At 47.5% G+C, this 25,516-nt stretch overlaps 1 protein-coding gene and 1 non-coding gene across 6 annotated transcripts in view; both read right to left on the bottom strand.

Moving 5' to 3' along the window:
• AP1G1 (adaptor related protein complex 1 subunit gamma 1) overlaps window positions 1-25,516 on the bottom strand; it is a 95,888-nt gene that overhangs the window by 10,195 nt on the left and 60,177 nt on the right. For 3 of the 5 annotated variants that reach the window (XM_005310212.5, XM_065567691.1, XM_065567692.1), the window contains exons 7-22: window positions 20,085-20,180; window positions 19,598-19,678; window positions 19,214-19,312; window positions 17,726-17,781; window positions 17,094-17,207; window positions 12,662-12,802; window positions 11,987-12,041; window positions 8,707-8,829; window positions 8,164-8,253; window positions 7,452-7,579; window positions 5,253-5,357; window positions 3,377-3,518; window positions 2,719-2,845; window positions 2,112-2,207; window positions 1,706-1,866; window positions 699-797 (exon numbers count right to left, since the gene is read on the bottom strand). In XM_005310212.5, the coding sequence (XP_005310269.1) occupies window positions 699-797; window positions 1,706-1,866; window positions 2,112-2,207; window positions 2,719-2,845; window positions 3,377-3,518; window positions 5,253-5,357; window positions 7,452-7,579; window positions 8,164-8,253; window positions 8,707-8,829; window positions 11,987-12,041; window positions 12,662-12,802; window positions 17,094-17,207; window positions 17,726-17,781; window positions 19,214-19,312; window positions 19,598-19,678; window positions 20,085-20,180 (1,713 nt within the window). The remainder of the gene's footprint in view (window positions 1-698; window positions 798-1,705; window positions 1,867-2,111; window positions 2,208-2,718; window positions 2,846-3,376; window positions 3,519-5,252; window positions 5,358-7,451; window positions 7,580-8,163; window positions 8,254-8,706; window positions 8,830-11,986; window positions 12,042-12,661; window positions 12,803-17,093; window positions 17,208-17,725; window positions 17,782-19,213; window positions 19,313-19,597; window positions 19,679-20,084; window positions 20,181-25,516) is intronic. The other 2 variants (XM_065567693.1, XM_065567694.1) reach the window with 2 other exon arrangements.
• LOC112059017 (small nucleolar RNA SNORD71) lies at window positions 15,291-15,377 on the bottom strand. The gene has a single exon (XR_002888220.1). It is a non-coding gene; the product is annotated as a small nucleolar RNA SNORD71 (small nucleolar RNA).

The raw sequence follows: 25,516 nt of genomic DNA, 5'->3' as shown, positions 1-25,516 counted from the left end.
CTTCTCATAACATAACAACCAGGGGTCATCCCATGAAATTAATAGGCAGCAGGTTTAAAACAAACATAAGGAGGTACTTCTTCACACAAGGCACAGTCAACTTATGGAACTTGTTACCAGCTATGTTGTGAAGGCCAAAAATATAACTGGGCTCAAAAAATAATTAGAAAAGTTCACGGAGGATAGATCCATCAATGGCTATTAGCCAAGGTGGACAAGTATGCAGCCACAGGCTTTAGGTGTCCCTAAACCTCCAACTGTCAGATGGCACTGGAGGACACGGGATGCACTACTCAATAATTGCCCTGTTCTGTTCACTCCCTCTGAAGCAGTTGGCACTGGCCACTAATAGAAGACAGGATACTGGACTAGATGGACCTTCGACCTGACCCAGTAGTGCTGTTCTTATGATAAGTCATTGGATTCACCCAGGGAAAAGGTCTGTTTTTCCATAGTCCTTTTCTGGCTATAACTACACTACATTGCTAAGGTGGGTGAAGTAATACCTTGTCTCTCTAATATCCTGAAAACATGGCTACATCAATACTGCAATCATAACCACACTGTCACACCACCAGCGATCATTCCCCAGGAGCAAGCCCGAAAACTCTGCTCGAAAACAAGCAGCACTAAACCCCATCTCCCAAACAGCCATGAGAACCAGGTTCAGGAATTCCTTCTACCAGTGGACTGCTCACCTTCTGTGGGTTCAGAACTTTGATGACCTGTGTGATGGTCCCCGTGTTAAATGCTGGGATGCTGCTGCTGCTGGGAGACAGAAGCTGCAGCTGGAATGTCTGAAGAAAAGGGAAAAGACTTTCAGAAAGATGATTTCACCAAGCATTTAGCAGATACAGCTACACTGCCACACCAAGTGCTGTCACACTGTTTACAGCAACGGTGAAAGCACTACTGAGAGACTGCTTTAAGGGAGTTCCTTGGTCCTTTCTCCTTTTAGAGAGGTCAGGAGCACGCATGCCTGCAGCACTCAAGAGGCCAGAGGGTTTTCATCTCTCCTGCTTTCTCACAGGCTGAAATCAGATTGACATAACTGCTGGCAGATGGGGAGGAGGAGGAGCCTCACTGCTCTGATGAGCGAGCTTCTTCTGCTGTGCTCATGAGCAAACAGCCTGATAACCATAGGAATGATTCTGCCACAAGGCTGAGTCGCACTGGTTTCCAGGGAGAAAGGCAGTGTCTCCATTCTAACCACAATCCGAGACCAGCTCTGCACACACAACCAGAGCTGCTAAGTAGACATGCATGCACAAGTCTTCCCAACTCAGCCAAACCAAACTGGATTGTCTCTGGGACACAGGAAGGCACCTTTCCGCCTACCAAGTTTCATCTTCTTACTCCCACCTGCTTCAGAGTGAGAGCTGTTCAAAGGGCTCTTCTGGCTGTTGATAACGAGGAGAGTGTCTCGTTCTGTGTTTAATCAGACTTCCCAGAAGGATCCCCCCCAGCCCCAGGCAGAGCCAGCCCTGGGAAAGCTCAGCCCTAAAGGGACCCGCTCAGAAAAGTTATGCTCAACTCTAAATACTATCTTAGAACAGGACTATTTGGGCAGCTTGAGATCTAACAGCTTTAACTCCTCCTTATGCTTCTTGGAGCTTCACTTCCTCTGTGCAGAAGGGGCAAAACAATAGCAAGGATTTGGAAAGAGACAGGGGGCTAGCCACCCAGCCAGTCATGGCAGCTCTACCTTTGGTACCGCAGCCTGGAAAACAAAGTCTGTCATATCCAGTTCTGTGCTGTTGGAGGCTTGTATCGTGATCACGGTGACGCTGGGGTTGGTGTTCGATCTCTCAAAGGTGAACTCTATCTTCAGCCCATTCTTGCTGTATGCTGTGATGGAGGGGATGCCTGCAGCCGAGGGACAAGAGCAGCAGCCCAGTAAGGACCTGGAGACCATTCTCAATGTCAGCAGGCCCACCTGCTGCCCCTAAACCCTACGCCCAGAACGTAGAGAACTACTCCCCTTCTCCTTATTCCATCTCCTCCTTCACCCCTTCATCACACATTGCTCCCGAGCGCTCCCTAATCCTCCTCGTTACCAGACCCCCAATGGTTACAATAGCTCTATGTGCTCAGGGTTCCTATGCTCCTACCAGCAGCAATATCATTGAAGAGAGGCTGTGATGAGAGCCCATCCAACAGGAACGGAGGCTGCGATATCTGTGGGGCAGGGACCGGGGCTGGAGAAGCTAGAGAAAGCAGGTTAGAAGAAGGTAGAGTTTAGCTAGTAGGAAGTGTAGAGTGGCTTTTCCCAGCTCAAGGATTAGCTAGAAGGAGCATGCTATTTTTACAAACAAGAAACCCAACAAGGCCATCTCCTCTCCCCAAGGATGACCTCAATCTCAGCCATCACCAGCAAGGGGTCTCTCCTCTCCAGCCAGCAGGTCTCCAGGCAGAGAGAACCACCTCTCCCCCCTCTTGATCCTCTCCTGCCAGGCTGAGAACCTGTCCCAGGACAGAGGAACACTCATCTCACTCCAACACATTTCCCACCCTCTCCACATTAGCCTTGGACCAAGGGCAAGCAATGCCAATGAACCTCACCCCCTGCCAAAGGAATGGGGAATTCCCTGCCTCCCCTGCAGAAGACCCTATCCCTGGAAAAAGGACATGGAAGAATGCCCCTCTTACCCTGGCCCAACTCCTCCCATCAGGCTGAGGGACCTGGAATACCCCTCAATAGCTGCAGCCTGGTCTCACCTGTTAGGTTGAGATCTCCCAGGAGGTCAAGGAGCTCCCCGCCGGCAGAGGCTGGCTTGCTTGTAGGGGCAGTTGGAATGACTGGGGTTATATCATTTCCTCCCAATAAGTCCAACAAGTCATTTGCCTAGTAAGAAAGCAATAAAACCCCTGTTACCTACTCATCTCCCTGCTATCTTTGCTTTTACCTGTGACAAACGCCACTTGCTCTCAGATGAAAAAGTCCCTCTCTCAGTGATCTGCCTGTGAAGCTCTTACACTAGTCTCGGACTAATGCTGACAATTTGCGCTCAGCACTTTAAGCTATCTAGTTTCCAGGGGTCTCAGGAAGACAGCAGGAGGTGCTGTGCCAAGGAGGGGAGGAGTTTCTGAATGCTGAGAGGCAGGTCACAACTCGTAGGTGGGATTTTACTCCATCCACCTCACCTGCTCCAGCCTGCACTCCTGCTGTGGCACCTTCCCCTGATGCCAGTCCTTGACTCCCTTCTTTTGCTTGGGAATCAGCAGGGGGGAGACAGGTTGCATCAGGCAGTCAGGCACAGGTCAGAGAAGCAGAGATGCCCTTGGCTTACTAGGGAGAAGGGAATAGTCTTCCAGCCCCTGGGTCTGACAGGACAGTGGGAGGGTTACACCAATTGAAGAGAGCACCTTCCATTACCTGGCTGGTGGGCTGCAGCCCAGAGGGGGGAGGTTTGGTTTCCAGCACTGCTGGCTCTGTCTCTCCATTGGTCTGTACAATCTCAGTGGGGCCATTTGTGGTCACCTTTTCCATAACTGGCATTCTCTCAAGTAGGGCTGACCTGAAAGAAGCTGACATGGTTACACTCTGGGCCATCTACCCTGATCCCAGTCCAAAGTACTTGAGATGGCAAGGATGATGTAAAGAGGGTGCCTGGCCTTTTGCTTTACCTCTACTAGAAGAGTTGAATTCTGGGATCACACAACTGAGCTTGAGCTGATTAAAGACTGGGGCCACTCTATCACCAGCATAAACCTGGTTATTGACAGGTATTTTCTTTATAGGCAATGCAGAGCCCTGCCCTGCACCTACAAGGGACAGGTCCCATTGCAGAGCTAGGATAGGGAAGCCCAAGACTCAGGGGGAGAAGACCTAAGCACACTGGGGCATGAGAGGGGGTGCTCACAGAAGACATCCCTGCTCACCTGCAGATGTAGCTGAGTTAGAGCAACTGACTGGGTTTTCCTGGCAGGAATGTTTATCCAGCACAAGGCATGGTGATGGAATGGGGAAGACAAGCACCCACGCAGCAAACTTACCCGGGTTCCAGTCTTTCAGGAGAGCTACTAGGTAACAGTCTGAACACAGAGAGATTGTGTGTGTAGAAGGGGTGGATGGGAGGTAATGGGAGGAAAGATGGGATGCAGGACATGCTACCAAAGTCAGAGATGGAAGATGAGAGCCACCCCTTGATATGAGCCTACCTAGTTGGGGGACGCCCCACGGACACTGCGCATGATGCTGAACAGACTATTACATTGCCTGTGTGCCTCTGAGGGCTAGAAAATGAAAAGTGTCACATTGCCAAGGAACCTGAGCCCCAGGACTGTGCATTCTCAGCCATTACTAAACTCTTCTGGAGTGAAAACCGTCAACCCTGGAACACTCCCGTGTAACGAAGGCCAATACACTCACCACCCCAGCTTTTCAAACCCTTTCTCACAAGGCTACACAATCAAAGTTCATGATCCTTTTTGCTCCAAGGCAAAGCTTCCTAAACTGTCTTCTGCAGTGCCTCTGCATGCATTTGCAAGGAGCTGGGTGATCATCTGATGATGGCTCCATCATGTTTCCAGCAGCTAAATTCCACTAGAAGAAGCTTTCCTCCTGTGACCTTATCATGAGAGCCGTTCCTGTAACTGCCACAGAGATGTTATGGCATCACCAATGGGAAGGGAGCTGGGGTCCATGAAATTGTGAATGGAGGAAGCATGGACAAGACAAGCTATTAAAATGTAGCCCACAGAAGCCCAGCTCTAGGATGCCGAGGAACTGGTTCTGGAGGCGCTGGCCGGCATATGGAACTGGCTATCTCCCAGTGTTGTCACTGGACTCCCATTATCTTTCCCTTGTACCCAAGTCTGGGGAGGAGGAGGAGGATAGACTTTGTCTGGGTATTTCTTGTAGGGTGAGGACTGCCTGATTATGGTCTAAAGAGATTCACACAGGAAGACTACATTAGACAGCACAGGGGCTCTAATCTAGCAGACAAAGGCATAACGAGCAGACAGCTGGAAGTTGAAGTCAGCAAAGTTCAAACTGGAAATAAGATGCACATTCTTAACAGTGAGGGTCATTAACCACTGAAAGCTTTCCAAGATGCATAGTGGGTTCTCCAGCACTTGATGTCCTTACACCAAGGCTGACATCTTTCTAGAAGACATGCTTCTAGCTCAAGGACAGGCTGTGGTCTTGATGCAGAATCACTGGGTGACGTTCTCTGGCCCCATGTTATGCAGGTGGTCAAACTAGATCAAAATGATCCCTTCTCACCTTAAATATTTCTTGTACTCACCTCATGTGATCATACTTCTTGAAAAGTGCATTGTACTCCACTGCCCTCTGCTGGAGCTCCACATCAATGCTGCTGCCATAGATGGACACAACCTTCTTAATGCGGCTGAGGGGCAAGAAACCAATAATGAAACCACTAAGCACTGAGCAAGGGCAGAGTGTTCCCCAGACATGAGCTCAGAATTCACCAGCAGGTGTCCATGTAACTGGCCTGTAACCCAATAGGGACAGTGTTGTTTCTAATTTACTACCTTGGTAACTATGCAGCCCATGATTAGGGTCCTACCAGATTCACATCACAGACCATGAAATCTGGTCTCCCCCTGTGAAATTTGGTCTTGTGTGCTTTTACCCATGAGCGGTGGGTATAATAGGCCTGGGGAGGCTCTGGCTCCCCTGGCACTGCCACAGACGTCGAACCCCTGGGTGCAGGCTTTTGGGAGGAAGTTTTCGATTTATTTTCCCATGCAGGTTCCGGGGCAGCTGAGGAGGTGGTATGTGCTATTCAGCTTCCCGGATTCATCAGTAATCTCCCTGGAGGCCAGAGAGATTACTGATGAACCCAGGAAGCTGAGTAGCAAGTACTGCCTCCTCAGCTGCCCTGGAACCTGCATGGGGCATATCAAAAGCTTCTTCCGGACCAGAGCTGCTTTTCCCCAGGTGGTTTGGGGAGGGGAGGCTCAGCACAGCTGCAGATGGCCTGGGACTCCACTGGTGTGTCTGTGTCTGTGTGTTAGGGCCAGCCCAGGGATCCTCCAGCCAGGGACGGCAGGGGGTCTTGGGGCTTCAGACGCCAGGGAGGGGGGCACTTGCACCGTGGGCGAAAGGGGCAGAGCTGGGGCTAGCCTCCCCGAAGGGGGGTTCCAACCATTGCTCATGCATTTACCTTATACTATACAGATTTCATGGGGGAGACCAGTGTTTCTCACATTGGGGGGCTGATCCAAAAGGGAGTTGCGGAGGGTCACAAGGTTATTTTAGGGGGTTGCAGTATTGCAATCCTTACTTCTGTGCTGCCTCAAGATCTGGGTGGCTGGAGAGCAGCGGCTGTTGGCCAGATGCCCAGCTCTGAAGGCAGCGCCCTGCCAGCAGCAGTGCAGAAGTAAAGGTAGCAATACCATACCATGCCACCCTTTACTTCTGCGCTGCTACCTTCAGAGCTGGGTGGCTGGAGAGTGATGGCTGCTGACTGAGGGCCCAGCTCTGCAGGGAGCAGTGCAGAAGGATGGCAATACCATCCCACGCCATCCTTACTTCTGCGCTGGTGCTGGCGGTGGCCGGCCCGCAGCCGCCGCTCTCCAGCTGCCCAGTTCTGAAGGCAGCGCTGCTGCCAGCAGCAGCACAGAAGTAAGGATAACGGTACCACAACTCCCCTACAATAACCTTGCAACCCCCTCACACCTCCTTTCTGGGTCAGGACCCCTAGGATTACAACACCATGACATTTCAGATTTAAATAGCTGAAATCATGACATTTATGATTTTTAAAATCCTATGGCTGTGAAATTGACCAAAATGGATGTGAATTTGGTAGGGCCCTACCCATGATGCTATGCTGTCTGACACTTTGCTGGAATACTACAGGGCGTATCAGATCCCCAATAACAGCAGTGTGCCCAACAGTGCTAGGCAAGTCACCTGTAAACAACATGGCTGCTCATTCCCTTTGAATTGTGGACAGAGGGAATTCAAAAGGGAAACGATATACACCTCTACTCCAATATAATGCTGTCCTCGGGAGCCAAAAAATCTTACCACGTTATATCGAACTTGCTTTGATTGGCCGGACCGCGCAGCCCCACCCCCCGGAGCACAGCTTTACCGCGTTATATCCAAATTCGTGTTATATCTGGTCACGTTATATCGGGATAGAGGGGTACATAAGTGAGGATTCACTTCCGCAACAGAATATTTCCAAGTGAACTCTCACAGTCTCCACACAGAGCACAGACCATAATGAACAGGGAGAGCATGACACATACAAACCCACACAACACTCGTCATACATGTATGCAAGGCAGGATCACAGAGTTTAAGCAACAGGAAAACCCTTTATGGTACACGAAGGCAGAAGCTACATCACAGAAACCCTCCCTCTGGCCCCACTGCAGCTTGTGCCCTCCTGTCTGCCACATGCATGTCCTGTTGGCCTTCACCAGCACGCCTCCCCATGCAGCGTGAGCACCCAAGGTAGACTCACTTGACAGTGCAGGTGAACCTCGTGGAAAGCTTCATGATGGCGGTGAGAGCGTAACCTCGTGTAACGGATGCAGACATGTTTGATATCAGGACACTTTCTAAAATATCGAGTACTTCCTCTTCCGTTACCTGAGCAAAGCAAGTGCAGCAGGGTTAGAAAAGAGATGGGCTCTGCTGCACAACCTCCTGGGCACACTCCCAAACCATTGTTTCCCTCTGCTCCTTCATCACGGAGGAGGATATGGGCTGGCAGGTATATTTATGGGCAGTCCAACCCTTTGTTTGTGTTCATAGTGGGATTTTCCATTTCTGGGACAGGCATGCAGAGCACTGGATTGGCACTGAGAAATCCATTTAAAAATTAAAATCCATACATTTGATATATTTGTAAATTGCATTTTCCCCATACACCAAGGAGAAGTAGCATTAGCAGTGCGATGCGCAGCCCCTGCATGGCCAGAATTAGCCCCCAAGCCCCTCCAACTCAACCTCAATGCCAGGAGCTTCCCAGTGTTGACAATACACATGCCCCCAGCGCAGCTCCATCTTACAGCAGGGTGATTCCTCTCCGGCCCAGCAGCATCATGTCCACCAGTGCTAACCCCGGCAAGAGCATCCCCCCACCACTCCCACATGCCCAGCACCACACTACTCCGACCCTCCACCCCAGTACACTCACAACTGCTCTACTTTCTCCCTTTCCAGAGCAGTACCTGAACCGGCTCCTCCTCTTCACACTGACCAGATATCAAGAGGTCTCCATATTCTCCCATACACCAAGAGGCCACCTGCACTAGGGGCTGCTGTCAGAAGAGAAGGTTAGACATGTCAGGGACAAGCAGCTCTCTGCATAAAGCAACAGAGGGTCCTGTGGCTCCTTTAAGACTAACAGATGTATTGGAGCATGAGCTTTCGTGGGTGAATGCCCACTTCGTCGCAGCATGCCAGCTCTCTGCATGACACACAGCCAGGCTCAGTAGCTCCAATCCTGCCCATTCTGAGCAGACACAGCCGGCCTGGCCAGTGCACCACGAGGCTTCCTGGGGGATGTCTGGTACGGTTCAAAGGGCAGTACGTATCACCAAGAGAACAGGTCGAATTAGGACCACTCCTGTCCTCACTGGCCAGAGGACTGGCCCATGGGGGATTTTCAATGGACATTACTGAGCCTTTAGCTTCCTTTGGAAGCAGTCACTCATGCTGGCTCATTAACAGGGACACTAGGGGTCACTGCGAAACCTGGGCTGGACATCTACCTGGGAGTAGTCACCAAGGATGGCTTTGTAGAGTTTCTGTACAGTATAGGCATGCATCTCCATGCTATTTGTTATCAGCTGGATCAGGTTGGGGACAGCATCATCTCGAACATAACTTCCTGCCTGAAAGAGAAGTCATATTTCCAAGAAACATACAGGAGGCTTCTTTGGTTTCACTGTCACACCCTCTTCCAGCATACTCCATCCACCAGTGAAACTCAAGCCAGCTCAGAGCAAACTCAAAGGGTACTTTAAAGAATTTGCTAGGAGTTAAAAACTGCTTTGCAACATCCCGAAGAGATGCTCTATGGGTATGTCTGCAGTGCACACTCCTTATAGCAGCATGTAGAGTACACACACTGCACGACCCACTGGCACGGGTATAAATAGCAGTGTAGATGGCAAGGCACTACTTAGGCAAGTAGAGTAAAGACAAACCAGAAGCTTAGGGTACATACCCTACATGTCTCACTACACCCCCTAGCAGTGCCTCTCCTGCCAACATTGCTAAAAATAGTAACGTAGCGTCCCACTGCCTCCCCACTGCGGGAAGCTACAGCAGCCCTTCCCACAGCCTCCCCCGTCAGAGCCTTTCCCCGCTGCATCCCCATGCCACAGCATTTCACTGCTGCATGTACCTACACTCCGCAGCGTGGACACAGCCTGCTTTTCACTGCAGTGCATAGTTACACATACCTCACATGCCTCAGTGAGTGTTCAGGGCAGACAGCCTATGGCTGATGGTGAATGCACAGAGTCAGGTAACAGTAGGAGATAGTTATTATTTAGCTTCTCCCCCCACCCACCTATACAACAAACTACATCCTGATGATCCAGAAAAATCTAAGCTGCAGAGGCCCTCGGATATCTCTGTCAAAATGAAGGCTATCACAGCACAAACTAAAAAGTAATCAAATGACATGCTTCCCCACAGGAACCAGGAAGAAAATAAGTCATTGCCATCTGCATTACTCAGTAGATGAATGGCTAGGCAGGCACAAGCTACGGCTGCTGCTTACCAGCAAAAATGTGCCAAATATACCACTGGTTTGTCCTGCCCTCATCCTCCTATGTCTACTTCATCCACCTGTTGTGTCTTGGCAAATCCAGACTGAGAGCTCTTTGGAGGTAGTGACTGATTTTGTGTTATGCATCTGCATGGATTAGGACTCCATTTCTCCAGGGAGAAGCAGAGGATGGAATGAGCACAAGCACCAATGCCAAATGTTTATTTTGAATCCATACAAAAAGTTCTCTCTGAGATAGAAATTCTTTCACAGCATCACTCAGCACCAAGGTCTTTGATTCTCTTAGACCTTTACTTGAGAGCCCAGGCCCCTGGCTCTTTTGCCTTTTCCACATTAAGACAGCAGAAAAAGGAACAGATGCCTCCACAAAAGAAGCATCTCTCTGAGCCCTCAGACAGTCTGAAAGGATGATGGCACCACTGGCTTCTCCTCCTTGCATGGACCTCGGCACTCAAGATGCAGACATGCAAGGTACCTTGGATTTCAGTTCCAAAGAACAGAGCAGAGAAGGCAGCAGTGTCACATTCTCTGGTGCCAAGAAAGGTTTCAACGAAGACATGCAGAAGTCAGCTCTATTTGTTCTCTTGCTCACAGACAGTTCTGGTCTGATGAAGGACAGGCCAGGGGACTTGCTTGCTTATCTATCTTTACAGACCCTTTGTCTAGGGGCCAGGAACATGGAACAAAGAGCCAGGGAATAACCTCTCCCCACAACGCAGATGAGGCAGCAAACATGTCATTTGACTTTGGCATCTTGGAGGAAGGCGGTATACTGCTTGAATTGCATCTCTTGTCCAGTGGGCCTTGGCATCAAGAAAGCCAAAAAGCTGACCAAGGACAAAACCGTGCAAGAGCACAGAAACAAAGAAAATTACATGCAGCCTACTGACACCGACTAAGCTAACCCTTGGCATTAATAGTTAGCAGATCGAAGTTTGGCCAAACAGAAAACTAAGAGCTGCAGGCACAGACTGATGGGCCCCAACACGCACAGCTAAAAGAGACCAGAAGGGACTGAGGCCGTTGAGTACATTTGGATGGCAGCTGAGGGGGTGCTTCCCAGCGCGAGTAGACAGATGCACTATCTCTGCTCAAGCTAGTTTGCGCACTAGAAACAGTCAGTGTGGACACTGCAATGTGGGCGGTAGCTTGGGCTAGCCACCCGAGTACAACCCAGAGCCTGTACTTGGGTAACCAGCCCATGTCACCACCTTGCCACCACGTATTGTGCTAGCTATGTGTCTGTCTTCCTGGGCTGGGAGGCATGCTACCAGCTGCAGTCCAGACATACCTCAGCAGGCCTAGGTCAGGGCACTGTGTGAGGGAGCTTGTGCAATCCCCATGGCAACTGTTTGCAAGAAGCTCCCCTCTTACTACCAAGGCAGTTCTCAATGGAAGTCAGCCTTTGAATGGAAATAGAGTCTCAGTCTCAATAAAGGAAGCTACTCCTTTCCACTCAAGGACACTAAGGACAGGAATCAAACTGGAGACCACAGTCCCAGTTTCTCAGGCGCTTTGTGAGAAGACTGTTGTCTCAAATGTTAAATTATAGCACCCATTTGTCAGCTTCTCACACAAACTCCTCCATGCTTTCTTCCATGCTGCCCCATACACATGGCATGTCCTCACTGACCTCATCTGCAAGGCCTTCCTCTAGTCCCACCTCAGCAGTGATTGTTATCAAGTGGTCAGCCAATAAATGATAATTAGGTCCAAAGGTAGCGGGGTTAGCTGGCACTTTATGTATAATTAATTACATAAGAATGGCCGGAGTATCCATCTCGAAAAGCTGTATGTATTTGATTGTACCCCTCTCCTCTCACCCTTCATATGTCACTTGGCTTCTTGGGTTATGGCTCTCCCCTAAAGAGCTTGTATTTCCATATTTACTTGTACTGCACACAGTACAAAGCAGCCCTAACCCTTCCTGAAGCCCCTGGGTGCTACTGCCATTGAAGTAATTAAATATTAGGACATTAGTGGCTCCTTGCACATTCTCTTCTGAAATCTTGAGGAAAAAAAAAATCAAAATCCTTTCCAATTCTCATTTCAGGGAACACCCTAACTAATTGTCCCAGGCTGCTTGTCACTAGCTCCTACACACACACACAGTGCTCTGTATTAGCAGCCAAAGCCTGCAGTCAACACAACTACAGTGCAGAGTGGCTGATGGTTCTAAACTGATGCAGAACTAGCCACTGCACGAAGTCACAGAAAGCTGTTCATAGGTTCTCAGCATATCCACCACTTACCGTTGTTAGGACTCGCATAATTGTGTCTATGTGCCAGCGTTTGGAAGGGGCATATCTGAGAAGATAATGAAGAAAAAGTCAGAGGAGTGATTAGTTCTGGCATTTACCACCAGTAGAAAATTGGGCAGGATTATGAAAGCTTCCTCTCCCCTCACCTCCTGATCCATCACTCACCAGGAGGCCATCTCACATTTGCTAGGAAATAATATATGGATTCAGTTTTTCAATATGTGAGCATTAAATGACTAGCTTTACTGAGGAGTAAAGTGATACTCTGCAGTACAGGACAGTAGAGCTGGTCTTCCAATTATAAAGTCACAGTAGTAATGAGATCATCTTGTTTCACAATTTAATGGAAGAGAGACTGAACAGGGCATCCATTCCACATAGCAGGAGGAGTCCGCACTCTGGAATTGTTTAACAATGTAATCAGTAATTAAGTGCCTACAAACAGTACCTCCCATAAAGCTATAAGCACCGGACCATGCCATTTTTCAAGATAGGTATAACAACAGACCACACCAGGGCCGATTCGCAGAGGGGAGGGGAAGAAATGACCAACACAGTCCCCCAGCCTCATTGGTTCTGGCATGGCGGGGGGAGATACACAAATGTCCAGCCACACAGTTCCCAGGACCAGCAGGGGATTAATGTTAACTTTAATTGAGTCCTTACTTCTCTGCTGCAAGAAATATTCCAGAGGCACAATCTGCCTTGAACTCTGGCTCACAGGAATCCAGGAAATACAGCAGTTCCTTCATCATTCCACGGATGTTGTTCCCATTAACTAATGCAAAGCTCAGCTCCATTGCACGCCTGGAACAAGAGAGAGCGAGCTAATAAGCTATCATCATCAAATGACAAATACAGGCACAGGTTTCCTACCTGCCCAAATCCCTCCATTTCCTGCATTCTCATCTTTCAGTAAGGAAAGCAGCAGCAATCTTGATTAATGCTACTTTCCCATTCACCAGCAGATATTAAGCAGCCGAGAACATAAACCAACGGAAAAGAGGGGAAAAGGGAAGTTCTCCAGCATTTTTATGGACGCCTCTAACTATCCTAAAGAACAGAACACAGCAGCAAGTGTCCATCTGAGAATTTCTGAACTTCCAGCTATTGGTCACTACCTTGCAGAATTAGTCTGACATAATAGTGAAAACAACCCCAGGTTGCAAGAGGCTACAATTGTATAAATGAAGGCCAGAAGGATACAATGATCATTAGTCTGACTGCCCATGTAGCACAGGACAGAAAACCTCACTTCATCAAATCCAAAGGGTCTGGCTGAGCTAGAAATCCAATCTGAAAGATTTCAAGGGATGGAGAATCCACCACATCCGCAGTAAGTTGTTTCACTAGTTAATCACCCTCACTGTTAAAAATGGGTGCCTTATTTCTAGTCTGAATTTGTTTAGCTTCAGTTTCCAACCACTGGGTCTCATTCTGTCTTTGTCTGCTAGATTAGGGAGCCCTCTACTATCACAAATCTCTTCCCCGTGTAAGTACTTATACACAGTGAACAAGTCACCTCTTACCCTTCTCTTGCATACACTAAATAGATGGAACGCCTTTAGTCTCACTATAAAACAGATTTTCTAGACCACAAATCATTTGTGTAGTTCTTCTCTGAACGCCTTCCAGTTAGTCAACAATCTTTTTGAACTGTGGACACCAGAACTGGACACAATTTTCCAGTTATGGTTTCATGAATCTTTTACACAGAGGTTATAACACGCTTCCATTCAGTGTTCCTCTGTTTACAGGCCACAGCACTGCACTGAGAGCTCACGTTCAGCTGGTTTCCATAATGACCCTTAAGTAATTTCCAATCACTGCTTTCCAGGGTACAGTCCCCCATACTGGAAGTGTGACCTAAATTCTTGGTTCCCAGATGTATTACCTTGTATTTGGCTGTATTAAAACGCACATTGTTCACTTGAGCCCAGCTCATTTTTTCCAAGCAATAGACATTATACTATATAACTGAGCTATCTATCATTTACCATTCTACTAGTCGGTCATCTGCAATCCATCAGCAATGATTTTATTTACTCTTTCAGATCATTAATAGAGATACTGAATATCACAAGGCCATAGACAGACTTCTTGAAGAGGAAACAGCAACACTTACAGTTATCTCTGAGATCACTGAGCCAGTTTTAAAATCCATTTAATATGTGCAACAATCGTGTTGTTTCGTGCTCGTTTTTTAAAATCAGAATGTTGTGCAGGACTAAGTTAAATGTCATCCTGAAGTCTACCTGTGTGATGCCAACAGTCACCTCTCTGCCAATCAAATCTGTATTCGCAAAAGATATTAAGTTTGTTTGTTGAGACCTATTTTCAGTAAAATCATATTGAATTATGCTGCCATCCTTTAGTTCTTCACCGATTATGCTCAATATCACCATTTTCTTGATTTTGTCTGGGACCAACGCGCAGGTAACCAGCCTGTTGTTACCGAAGTCACCCGCTGACCCTTTTTAAGTATTGGTACATTAACTTTTTTCCAATTACTGGGGATTTCCCCAGAAGTCCAAGATTTGTTAAATATCAATATCAATGGATCAGAGGGCTCCCCAACCAACTCTTGATACTCTTGAATGCAAGTTATCTGGTCCTGAAAATTTGAAACGGTTTAGCTTTAGCAGCTACCATTTAATATCTCCCTAGTTAGTGTCAAAATATAAAGTATTTCTTTAACACTGTAAACTCTATGTGATCTAGCTTCTTCCCTATATAAAAAAAATAAACACTTTTGCCTTTTCTACATCATTAACAATTTCACCATCCCTGACTAATAATGGACCTATATCATTGCTAGATTGCTTTTTTCCTGATCTATTTTAAAATTTCTTTTTTATTGCCCTTAACCCTAGAAGGCCATCGGGTGTTTCATGTTTAAATTTTAATCTTGTGTCATGTTGAAGCTTATCAATATAGCAGCAAGACAGGAAGTGTTTTGGTGCTTCACAACCCCATACATCAGAGCACTGAGCACAGGACACAGCTGCAGTTTCTTTGACCATATTCAGAGATTTATTTCCTTTATGGATCTCCCAAGCACCTGAGCATATTTAGTGGGCCGATGACAAGCTGAAAGCAAGGGCCAAGCGCACTTTTACCTGCACTAAACTGACATGCACTACAATATAGCTAAAGGAGACTTAGATGGGCCTCAATTAGAGAGCCAATACCAAATGCACAAAAAAGCTATCTCCTCCCTTGGCTTCCACACACATCTGCTTTTAGTGCTCCCAGGGTTTGTGTCACCAAGCCAACTGATTGCCAGAATGACAGCCGTGCGTTGTCAGCAGCTTGAGTGTCAGCATTGTGACAGGGCACTCTGCCGATGGATCACTCTAAGGCTTCATCCTCCAACTGCACAGACCAGAGTAGAAGCTTCTACAGGGCTCTAGCATACCACTGATTTCCTACCATGCTCCAGAGCATGACACTGTGACCTCCCACACACCAGATCCATCTATAGCCTCTCATGTAGGCCCTGGCTCTCTGCAATAGAAAGATGTTGATTTGCTGAATCCTTGTGCAGTCATACCTCAGAATGGGGCTCAACTGTAAGATTAGCTTGTGCAATACCCATTACAAAGACAGATTCAGTTAAATTTTAACAGAAGGGCAGATCCAATCTGCAGAATAGCAACATTCAGAACAATTGAGCTAGTGACAGGAGTGAGGACAGAAATAAAAGGTCCAGAGAGATTAGAAACATGAAAACTGATTATTTGTCAAAGTTGAATCTATTACACAGATTTTCTATAGGGAGAGAAACTTGACAAGCCGTGATGTCGAAGGAGACCCATGGATTGCAGGGACAACAAAACAGATATGTTTGCAATGTGATATGATAGCAATGAGGGCAATACAATTTTGGGCTGCAAATGCAGAGGTGTCATATCCCTGAGCAAGGGTATAATGGGCCCTTTCTCTTTGGTTTGGTGCAAGGACACATGGAATATCGCACTGAGTTCTGAACACCACATTACAGGAACAATATTGACAAGCAGGAGCAAGTTTAGATAAGAGTAATATGTGATCAAAGGGTTGGAAGGCCTAACTTAGGAGAATTGAAAAAGCTAAATATGCAACACTTGGCAAAGTGAAGATAGGGTGTGGGGGGAGAGACAGAACCACAACAACAGCCCACAAGTATTGCACAGGCGCAAGATAAAAAATCAAGGTGTTTAGTGTGGCAAAAAGGAGGTAGCTAAGCGGTAACAGGATGAAACTGAGGGTGTATGTCAAGAGAAAAATCCCTGGGAGTGAGATGTGCTAGACTATGGAACAATCTCCCAAGGGACAGAGCGGAAGCCCTACTCGTCTGAACATTTACACTCAAACTGAACACCAGAAAACGTACATCAGAAAACAATCCTGCATTTGTGACAAATCTACCAGAGCTAACTCCATGTCCCCTAGGTCTCTATATAACTCCTATTACCATGATAGCGGAGTACTGCACAAACAGTACACCTCTGCCTGATCCTCCAGGCAGTGAAGAACCACTCTGGGCCTGTAGGACTTTCACTGATTACTTTATAAGCATAAACTTGGGGGAGGGAGTTTACTAAAAAGGTGTCAAGTATCAGAGGGGTAGCCGTGTTAGTCTGAGTCTGTAAAAAGCAACAGAGGGTCCTGTGGCACCTTTAAGTCTAACAGAAGTATTGGAGCATAAGCTTTCGTGGGTGAATGCCCACTTCATCAGTCGCAAGTGGGCATTCACCCACGAAAGCTTATGCTCCAATACTGTTAGTCTTAAAGGTGCCACAGGACCCTCTGTTGCTTTTTTACTAAAAAGATGAGTTTTACAACTTGCTCTGAACTCATTCAGGCTTGAGCTTGTTCTGAGCTCTTCTAGCAAGGAGTTCCATGGCCCTAGGTAAGATCAGCTTCCCTGATAAGTTGGCTGCCTGTCACCATCCCTGTTCTCTCTGAAGCACGGGGCAGACTGGACAGTAATAAGAGTCTCCCTTGTGGGACTGCTGCACTGGGCAGTTAATGTGCATCTGTCTCTCTCCCCACCCCACAGGCTCACAGTCCTGACGTAATAAGTCAGACAGATAGCTCTCTGTAGCTCAATTACCGTTTAATGGAGACATCCAGATCTTTTAGGCAGTCCACAATGGTGCTTCTGTGCCGCTGTACTGCATTGTGGTCTGTCTGCACAGTCTTCAACAAAGATGTCAAAGCTACATATCTGGGATAGAGAGGACAAAGGAAGAATACCACATTCGTGCCAGCCATTCTGTTTCATTGCAAAGTAAAGGGTTTAGTCTTCCTCTGTACTGGGACAGGATTTTCCCAGTGCTACTGGGAGCAAAGGAAAATCTGCCGGACTGCTCTCTGACCCAACCAGAGGGGAGTTTCCAAGCAGAGGATGTAGATGTACCATAAGAGATACTTCTGCTGTGACAAAGAGAAAGCGCAGCTTCACTGGCCGCTGGAAAAAACCATAGTCTGAGCTATTCCAGGAGCCTGTGTCTGGTCTATAACTGGGCTGCAGTCGCTTGCTGTAGACCTGCTGGCTAGTGAGGAAAGGCCATGATACGCCCAGCGAAAGAAGTATGGCAAGGAGAAAGAAAAGTAGTCACCAAGGGAATTTAGCCATCCCCATCCCCCATCCCCACCACCTTTCCCAACACTTTGCCTTGGGAGCTGCTTCTGCAGACTCTTAACACAGCAGTGCCCATGTCTGACACACTTCAGGTAACTTACCTAATGTTTTTGTCGTTATTTAACAAGAAACGGCCTAGGATGTTAATGGCTAACACCTGCAGAAAAAAGAGTTAGGGAAGGTTAGCGATCACAGCAAGCTGCTGCTCCTCCTCACCGCTGCTTCATGAGCCCACATGGTCCTTCAGCAACCGTGCATGCAAAGTGCTATGGCTAATGACAGGGGCAGAAACAGCAAGAACTCCAGACACTGATTAACCAGCGAAAGTGGCAGGACTCATGCACATGGTGGCTCTGGGAGAAGGCTGCACACCAGGCCAAAGAGGAATCTCGCTGCACAACATACAGCAAGTCGCACAAGGGCACTAAGTCTTGGTACAGCTGTGCATGCTTCAACTGTGGAATAAACTCGCTAACCACTATCTACAGCTCCCCTCAGACATTCCAAGTTATGTTTCCACCTCCTTGGCCCCTGGATACAAATTACAAGAGGAATCAATTATCACCCTCCTGGAGCTCAGGAAGAGAGACACACTATCCCAACACACTATGGTTCCTGGCACAGCTCTCATCCCTTCCCTCATCATGCTACAAGCAGTTAACTTCCAGACATTGCTACTGGTACCACATCTGGCACAGGATCTCACTGATGTAACATTGTCCTGAGCCCAAGGTCTGAGATTCTCTGGAATCCCAGACATCTACCACCAGCACCTAGTCACTTTCAGAGATTTAGGTTGAACGTTAGGAAAAACTTCCTGTCACGGTAGCTAAGCACAGGAACAAGTTATCTACGGAGGTTGTGGAATATCCACCACTGGGGTTTTTTTAGACAAACATTTGTCAGGAATGGTCTAGAACAGTGGTTCTTAACCTTTACTGCAGCCTGCACCCTTTTGGTTCTCAAAAATATGTTCTTGCACCCCTTATCAAAAATCGTTGAAGTAGGTCAGTTCTTTAAACCTAGATATATCATAACTATAGAATGAAAGAAATAGAATTATATATTTATTTTAATTTCGCAGTTAAAATTTAACACAGTAATTGTTAAAAAACGTATAATTTTAATACATAGGTTCGATGAAACAAAGTAGTTGTACTTACCTGCCTGTGCTTAATTTGTGTTTTCGATGATTTATCTTCTAAAAAAAATCTGGCATGTCTCGCACCCCAGGGGTACATGCACCCCAGGTTAAGAACACTGGTCTAGATGATACTTAGTCCTGCCTCAGTGCAGGGGACTGGACCAGATGACCCATCGAAGTCTCTGCCAGCCCTACGTTTCTATGATTCAACCAATTCCAGTGACACTTTAGAGCCCTAAGTACTAGACCTCGCTAACTGATTAACTCAGTCTGGGGCCCATTGTTTGACTAAAATTAAGTGTAACGGTTTAGCTTCATACGTCCACTAGGAAAACTAGTACCTGCCCTAGCCCCAACAGGTGAGCTCCATTTAATCAGTCATTTCATCTCTAACTTCTTTGATTCTATGGGTTTAGTGAAAAGAACCATGGTAAAGGCAACGTACTCGCAGTCCACTCTCAGACTTGATGTCCATAATAGTCAATACAGTTTCATAGAGGATGGCATTACCCACGTTTTTACTTGTTTCTGTATTAGTGGCAACCTGGAAAAAAAAAACAAAGTAAAGTAACATTGCCCGTGCTTTGCCAGCATCTGCAGCACCCTACCCAGGCCACCTCTCATTTCTGTATCAGAACAAGGCACCGTCCTCCCACTTGCCCAGATTGTTAGCATCTGCCAGAGTAAATCATTGCCCTCAGAAGCATATACTTGTGGAGCAATGAGTTGATGCTCACTCTGTGGTACACACGGATGTAACTAGAAGTAACAAGATGAAATTAAGAGGAGCAATTTAGGCTGAATATCAACCTAACCTGGCAGACCTCACCTGCGCAAGTATGTCATTCATTGCTTCACTTGAGTCATCATCATTTCGCCCCAGAATTCTTAGTAACCGCAGGATTCGCACCTGAAAAGACAAAAGGCAGCAAATTAAATCACATCTGGCATAAAGCAACTTTATGCAGTAGCCTCCGGTTAATTCATGGAAGAGTGCAGGAGAGACAGATCAGATGCTGATAAATATGGCAATTAAATCACAAGGCCCTCCGCTCAGAGCAGAGATGAGGATTTGAACTCTTCTCCCTCAATGAGGTCTTTCCCAGGAAGCAAGGATTTATACTAGGTTTAGGTCTCCATCCTCTAGCCAGAAGCACTCCCACTACAACCAAACAACTGATATGGATTCAATATGGATAACTATAAGCTTACTCCTCCTCCCAGGAATTCGCACAATAGGTGAGGGAGTCAGAAACCAAGTCCCAAACACTGCACTGGAGACAGAGCTACCCGAGAGTTTTACTATCAATCCTTACCTGCAGGAAGGGGTCACTGATCCCAGACACGTCATGCTCTGGTGAATATCCAGACATGATAAGGTTCTTTAGAATACGAACTAACTGAGGTACAAGCTGTGAAGAAGAAAGATCCATCAGAAAGTATACTCATAACACTTGTCTTCCACACTTTTGATGTAGGGATCCAAGAATGAGTCCTGAAGATCAGTGTACACATCCTTCCACACAGAACATCTCTGATTGCGCAGGCTGGGTTATCTGAACATATTGACACTGACATCTGGCCAGGACCTGAACACCATACTACAGAGCTACTCACAGAGCTAAGCCCACTAGCCCAAGAGGCATATAAAAAACAGAGGTGCTTCACAAGTGAGGTTCATAGACAATGCCATGGAGAGTACCCCTGCCATCAGCTGCTGAAAATAAGAAGAGGTGCTGGTCTTTCACAGGGTATTGTCCTTAGACCTTGCATTGGGGCTCTTTCACACCAGCTTCTGGCTGACAATCTAAGTTCCTTAGGGCCAGGACCATCTTTTTATTACATGTATGGAATGCCAGGCATAGTGGGATCCCTGATGGGGGTCTTTAGGCATTCCCACAACAGAAACAGATGTCATTATGGAGGTCTTAAGTTTGTCACTCTCCCCCAGCTACACCTCTACCCCAATATAACGCGACCCGATGTAACACAAATTCTGATATAAACACGGTAAAGCAGTGCTCCAGGGGGGCGGGGCTGCGCACTCCGACAGATCAAAGCAAGTTCGATATAACGCAGTTTCACCTATAAGATTTCAGTAAGATTCACCAGTAAGATTTTTTGGCTCCCAAGGGCAGTGTTATATCGAGGAGAGGTGTAGCTGCAGGAAGGCGCTCTGTCTTTTCTCTTCTCCCCCCGTAGACCCTCCAGGGTAGTCAAAGGTGGAGAATTTCCACCACTCTACCTCCCACCCAGCCTCCTCCAATAGTTGGGTAGTACCCCCAGTGAAGAGCTTCCCCAGGGCCTACCCACCTTCTCCTGCTCACAGCTTCCCCACACACCAGCAACTTTTCAAAATGAGAGCTTAGGTTCTGCAGAAGTTGATGGCATTAATTCCCAGGGTCATCTTCTCACCCTTCAGGAAAAGTGGCTCTTTCAGGGACTGCATGGGACTGTTTTTAGGAGACAAGTCATCTGCATGAGACAGTTTGCCTCAGTCTACTCTAGCTCTTGGACTGGTAGTCATAGGTGTCTCACTACTCCATCCATCAATTTCAGGAAAAACTTCTTAACTGTAAGAACAGTAGGACAATGGAGCAGAGTGCCCCGAGAAGTTGTGGAAGCTCCTTTACTGGAGGCTTTCAAAAAGAACCTGGATAGCCACGTGTCTTGGATGGCTTAGACTAGGGGTGCCCAAACTACGGCCCACCAGAGCATGTCATAAGGCGCAGGGCCTGCTTCAACACAATATAGTAACGGCTGATTCATTAGCGTTTTGTCATGTTTACATCATTTTATATTAGACAAGTGCGTAAACAGACAATACTGTACATAAAAACCACCTATTTAAATACATACAAAACAAGCTGAACTTAAAATATAAATTAATAGAGGGGACTCTAAATCTTATTAAAATATGGAGACTCAGTTCGGCCCACAAAAGGTTGTGCTTAGGTTTGAGGCCCCCATGTAATAAGGTTGGCATCACTGATTTAGATACATCAAATCCTATATCTTGGCAGGGGGTTAGATTAGATGACCTTTGAGGTCCCTTCTAACCCTGTTCTGTAGTAGCACATACATTCCATGGGTGTACTTAGATTGGGATCACCAGCAACAGATAACATCCACCATAGTTCTCAGGTCAGGACTACTATGGACAGGTTGTGAAGGGCCTCACAATAGTTGGAGTGATGAAATGGAAAACTATCACCACCACACTCCACCAAAACACTCTTGCTCGCACACTAAAGACAGGCTGGGATAGCCATGGGGTGGGATCATATTTCCAGAGGGCAGGATACTGCACATCTCTCCAAGTTTCATTTTCTAGAAAACACGTTCTCATTTAAAGAAAAGTCTTGACCCGCTTGCCAGAACATGACATAATGCTTGTTAAAGCTGGTAGATCTCTAGGTAAATTAACTAAAGCGGTGAAGTAATCTCTCTCTCTCTCTCATTCCACTCATCTTTCTAACTCAGAGCTGACATTAAGTAAAATAACCTAAGAAATAGGCAGTCAAATTGAGTCCAAAAATGTGTTGGAGCTGGCTGTCCTGCTGAGACAGACTGAAGGCCAATTAAAGAGCAATGGATGATTTGCAGGTGGGATGGCACTAGACCTGTCTGGGCAGATTTCCATACCATATTAGAACTGCATCATTTTTCCTTTCACCTACGCCTCTGTATATGCAGAATGAATACACTTCACCCCCATGTCCTCCAGCAGAACCTTCCCCGAAAGCCACCTCTGTCTTCCCCACAGGATTATGCTGCAGCCACTCAGGTAGCTATTATTCCCTTTGGAGATCTGCCAGAGGCTAGCCATGGCAGAGTTTAGAGTGCCTGACAGAAGCTCAATCAGCAGCATTCTGCTGCAAATTTGAGATGGCTCTGCAAGAAGGAAACATCTCTCTCCTTGTTGTTTCTTGACTCTCCCTTCCTCCACCCTGGAGCATTTCAGCAATCGGACTTGTATATCACTGGAGGAGGTTGCTTCCCTTCAGATCTCAGAGGAGAGCAGGAGGACACTCCCCCTACGTCCAGAATACAAAGTGCAGCTGACTGGGCTGGTTTGCATAAACATTCTTGGAACCCTGCTTTGCATTTTCTTTGTTTTCTTACATACAACGCAAGGTACCAAAACTGATGACAGGACAAACAAAGGCAAAGGCTACAGCCATAAAGATCAGTTGATGCTTACCCCACTCTGCTGATCCTTGACAGTCAGATACTTCCAGAAAAGATGTGCAATGGATCTGTACTGAACAGTCCAGTGCTGCCTACTGAGCCCATGTTAGGGTTACCATCCATCCGGGTTTCCCCGGACATGTCCGGCTTTTTCAGCTTTAAATGGCCGTCGGGGGGTGGGGGGTGGTGGGGGGAGGGGAAGGAGGATTTCTAATAAAGTAGAAATGTCCGGGATTTCCCCCTTCCCCTCATGCAGAGTGCGGCGTGGCTGATTGGATGGCTGGGCCTGATTGAAAGCCGCTCGCAGCCACTGGGGCCTCTAGCAGCCAGAGTCCCTCCCCCGCTCCCTCCTCCCCCACAGAGCAGTGCCACAGTGTTTGGCACATGGAGCTCGCAGCTCTCCCTTGGCCTGGCGGGGGGGGGGGGGGGGGGGGGGCGCAAGGGACAGGGAACGGGGGGGTTAGATTGGTCGGGAGTTCTGGGGGGGGGCTATCGGGAGAAGGGGGTGTAGAAAGCGGTTGGGGCACGCAAGGGACAGGGAACGGAGGGGGTAGATTGGTCAGGAGTTCTGGGGCCACTGTCGGGAGAAGGGGGTGTAGAGAGCGGTTGGGGCAGGCAAGGGACAGGGAACGGGGGGTAGATTGGTCAGGGGTTCTGGGGGCGCTGTCGGGAGAAGGGGGTGTAGAGAGCGGTTGGGGCAGGCAAGGGACAGGGAACGGGGCGGTTAGATTGGTCAGGGGACAGGGAGCAGGGAGACAGATAGGGGGTGGGGTCCTGGGGACAGTTGGGGGGGTCTCAGGAGAGGGCAGTCAGGGGACAGGTAGGGGAATTCTGAGAGGGGTGGGAAGTGGGAGGGGGCAGGGCTGGGGCGGGGTTAGGGCGGCACCCCGTGTCCTCTTTTTTGATTGTTGAAATATGGTAAACCTAGCCCATGTGGTATGTGGTGGTCCATGCTCCACTGCATATATCTGTTTCCCAAGGCTGCTATAACCATTCCAGTGATGGAGTTCTTATCCCACTCCCCCTTATATACAGGAGAACATTTGAATTACCCAGCGCTGTCCCACTTTGCCAGTGTGAAGCAAAACGCATCTTGTGGTAAGGAGAATACGTCAAGGCTCCAGGGCAATCAGACTTTTTAAAAGAGGAACACAGGAAACTGCCTAAATTCCTCAAACAAGGAATGGAGGGATCAAGATAGGTTTACAGTTTGGGAGAGGCCACAACTGAGATCCAGGGCTGCCGTGGATATGGGAATTTAATGACAAGACAAAAACTGGACAACAATGAGCTTGTTAGACAAGTATAGCATAGCTAGCACATGGCATTAATCACAACTGCAGTGTTAGTGCGCAGTGCCTCCATGTGGTGACTGGACACACAGAAGCCTCTACAGATCCAATGAAAGCATGCACCATCTAGAAGAGTTAACTCTTACCTTTTCATTCTAACATACAGCAGGAGTCCAAACAGACAAAAGGGATAAAACAGACGAAGCAGGCATTAGGAACAGATCAGTGTCATACTATTCACAGCATAAAACACCACAAGAAAGATGGCTAGAAGAAAGCACCACCAAAAAGAAGCCCTAGTGCACAAAGTCGTTGGACTCAACTCCTTATCGCTACCCCCAGGACTCAGCCACCTCCTAAGTAGTGACAGTGATGGGCAAAGGCTCAGGACGACACCACTGCCCCCATAAGATTAGCCCCAGCTCTAGCACACATAAAATGCACCAGCAAAGGGGGTGCCTGTCTGAGGTCCCTGCCAGCAAACCTAGGACTTGCAGGAAGAGTATGTTGAGAACTGTGCACACAGGCAGAAGACTCCTCTCAGGATTTTTCAGTGGAGCAACTGGCCAGTTGCTTTCTTCTGGCTCATTTGGTTCCCAATTCCCCCTTTGCCCAAAGGAATCAGAACTGTACACCAAGAACACCTTCCAAATCATTCTGGAAGGAAATCTTTATAATTTGGCAGTTAAGTTCTGAAAGCAGCAGATACAGCAAGAGCGATTACAGCAGGCAGTGACAAGAGGCATGGGCTAGGACAGTGTGCTAGAAGACAAGAACATTGCTGACTCTGAAACTCCTACTCGCCCTGGGGAAAATGCCCCTTATTACACGCTGTGTGCAATGTGGACACGTTAGCTATACTTAGGCAGGAAGCATTAGGTTTTTAACCAGTAAATGTTGGTAAATGTCTATTTCATCATACACATACACAAACCAATGGAACAATATTTCCATCGATGATAACCGAAATTTACAGGCAAAGTAAGAAAAATGCTGCTTGAGAACTAATGAGAGTTTGATTTAAGAGTATTTACTTTGTATATTTTGACACATAAGAATGGCCATACTGGGTCAGACTAATGGTCCAGCTAGCCCAGTGTCCTGTCTGCCGACAGAGGCCAATGCCAGGTGCCCCAGAGGGAATGAACAGAACAGGACAGTTTACTGAGTGATGCATCCCCTAATGTCCGCTCCCAACTTCTGGCAATCAGAGGCCAGGGACACCCAGGACATGAGGTTGCATTACTGGCCATCTTGGCTAATAT

The sequence above is a fragment of the Chrysemys picta genome, chromosome 14 (genome assembly GCF_011386835.1).
Source record: "Chrysemys picta bellii isolate R12L10 chromosome 14, ASM1138683v2, whole genome shotgun sequence".
In the NCBI taxonomy this organism is placed as follows: domain Eukaryota; kingdom Metazoa; phylum Chordata; order Testudines; family Emydidae; genus Chrysemys; species Chrysemys picta.
The sequence above is the reverse complement of the archived record's forward strand: the minus strand, read 5'-3'. Positions and strand labels throughout refer to the sequence as shown.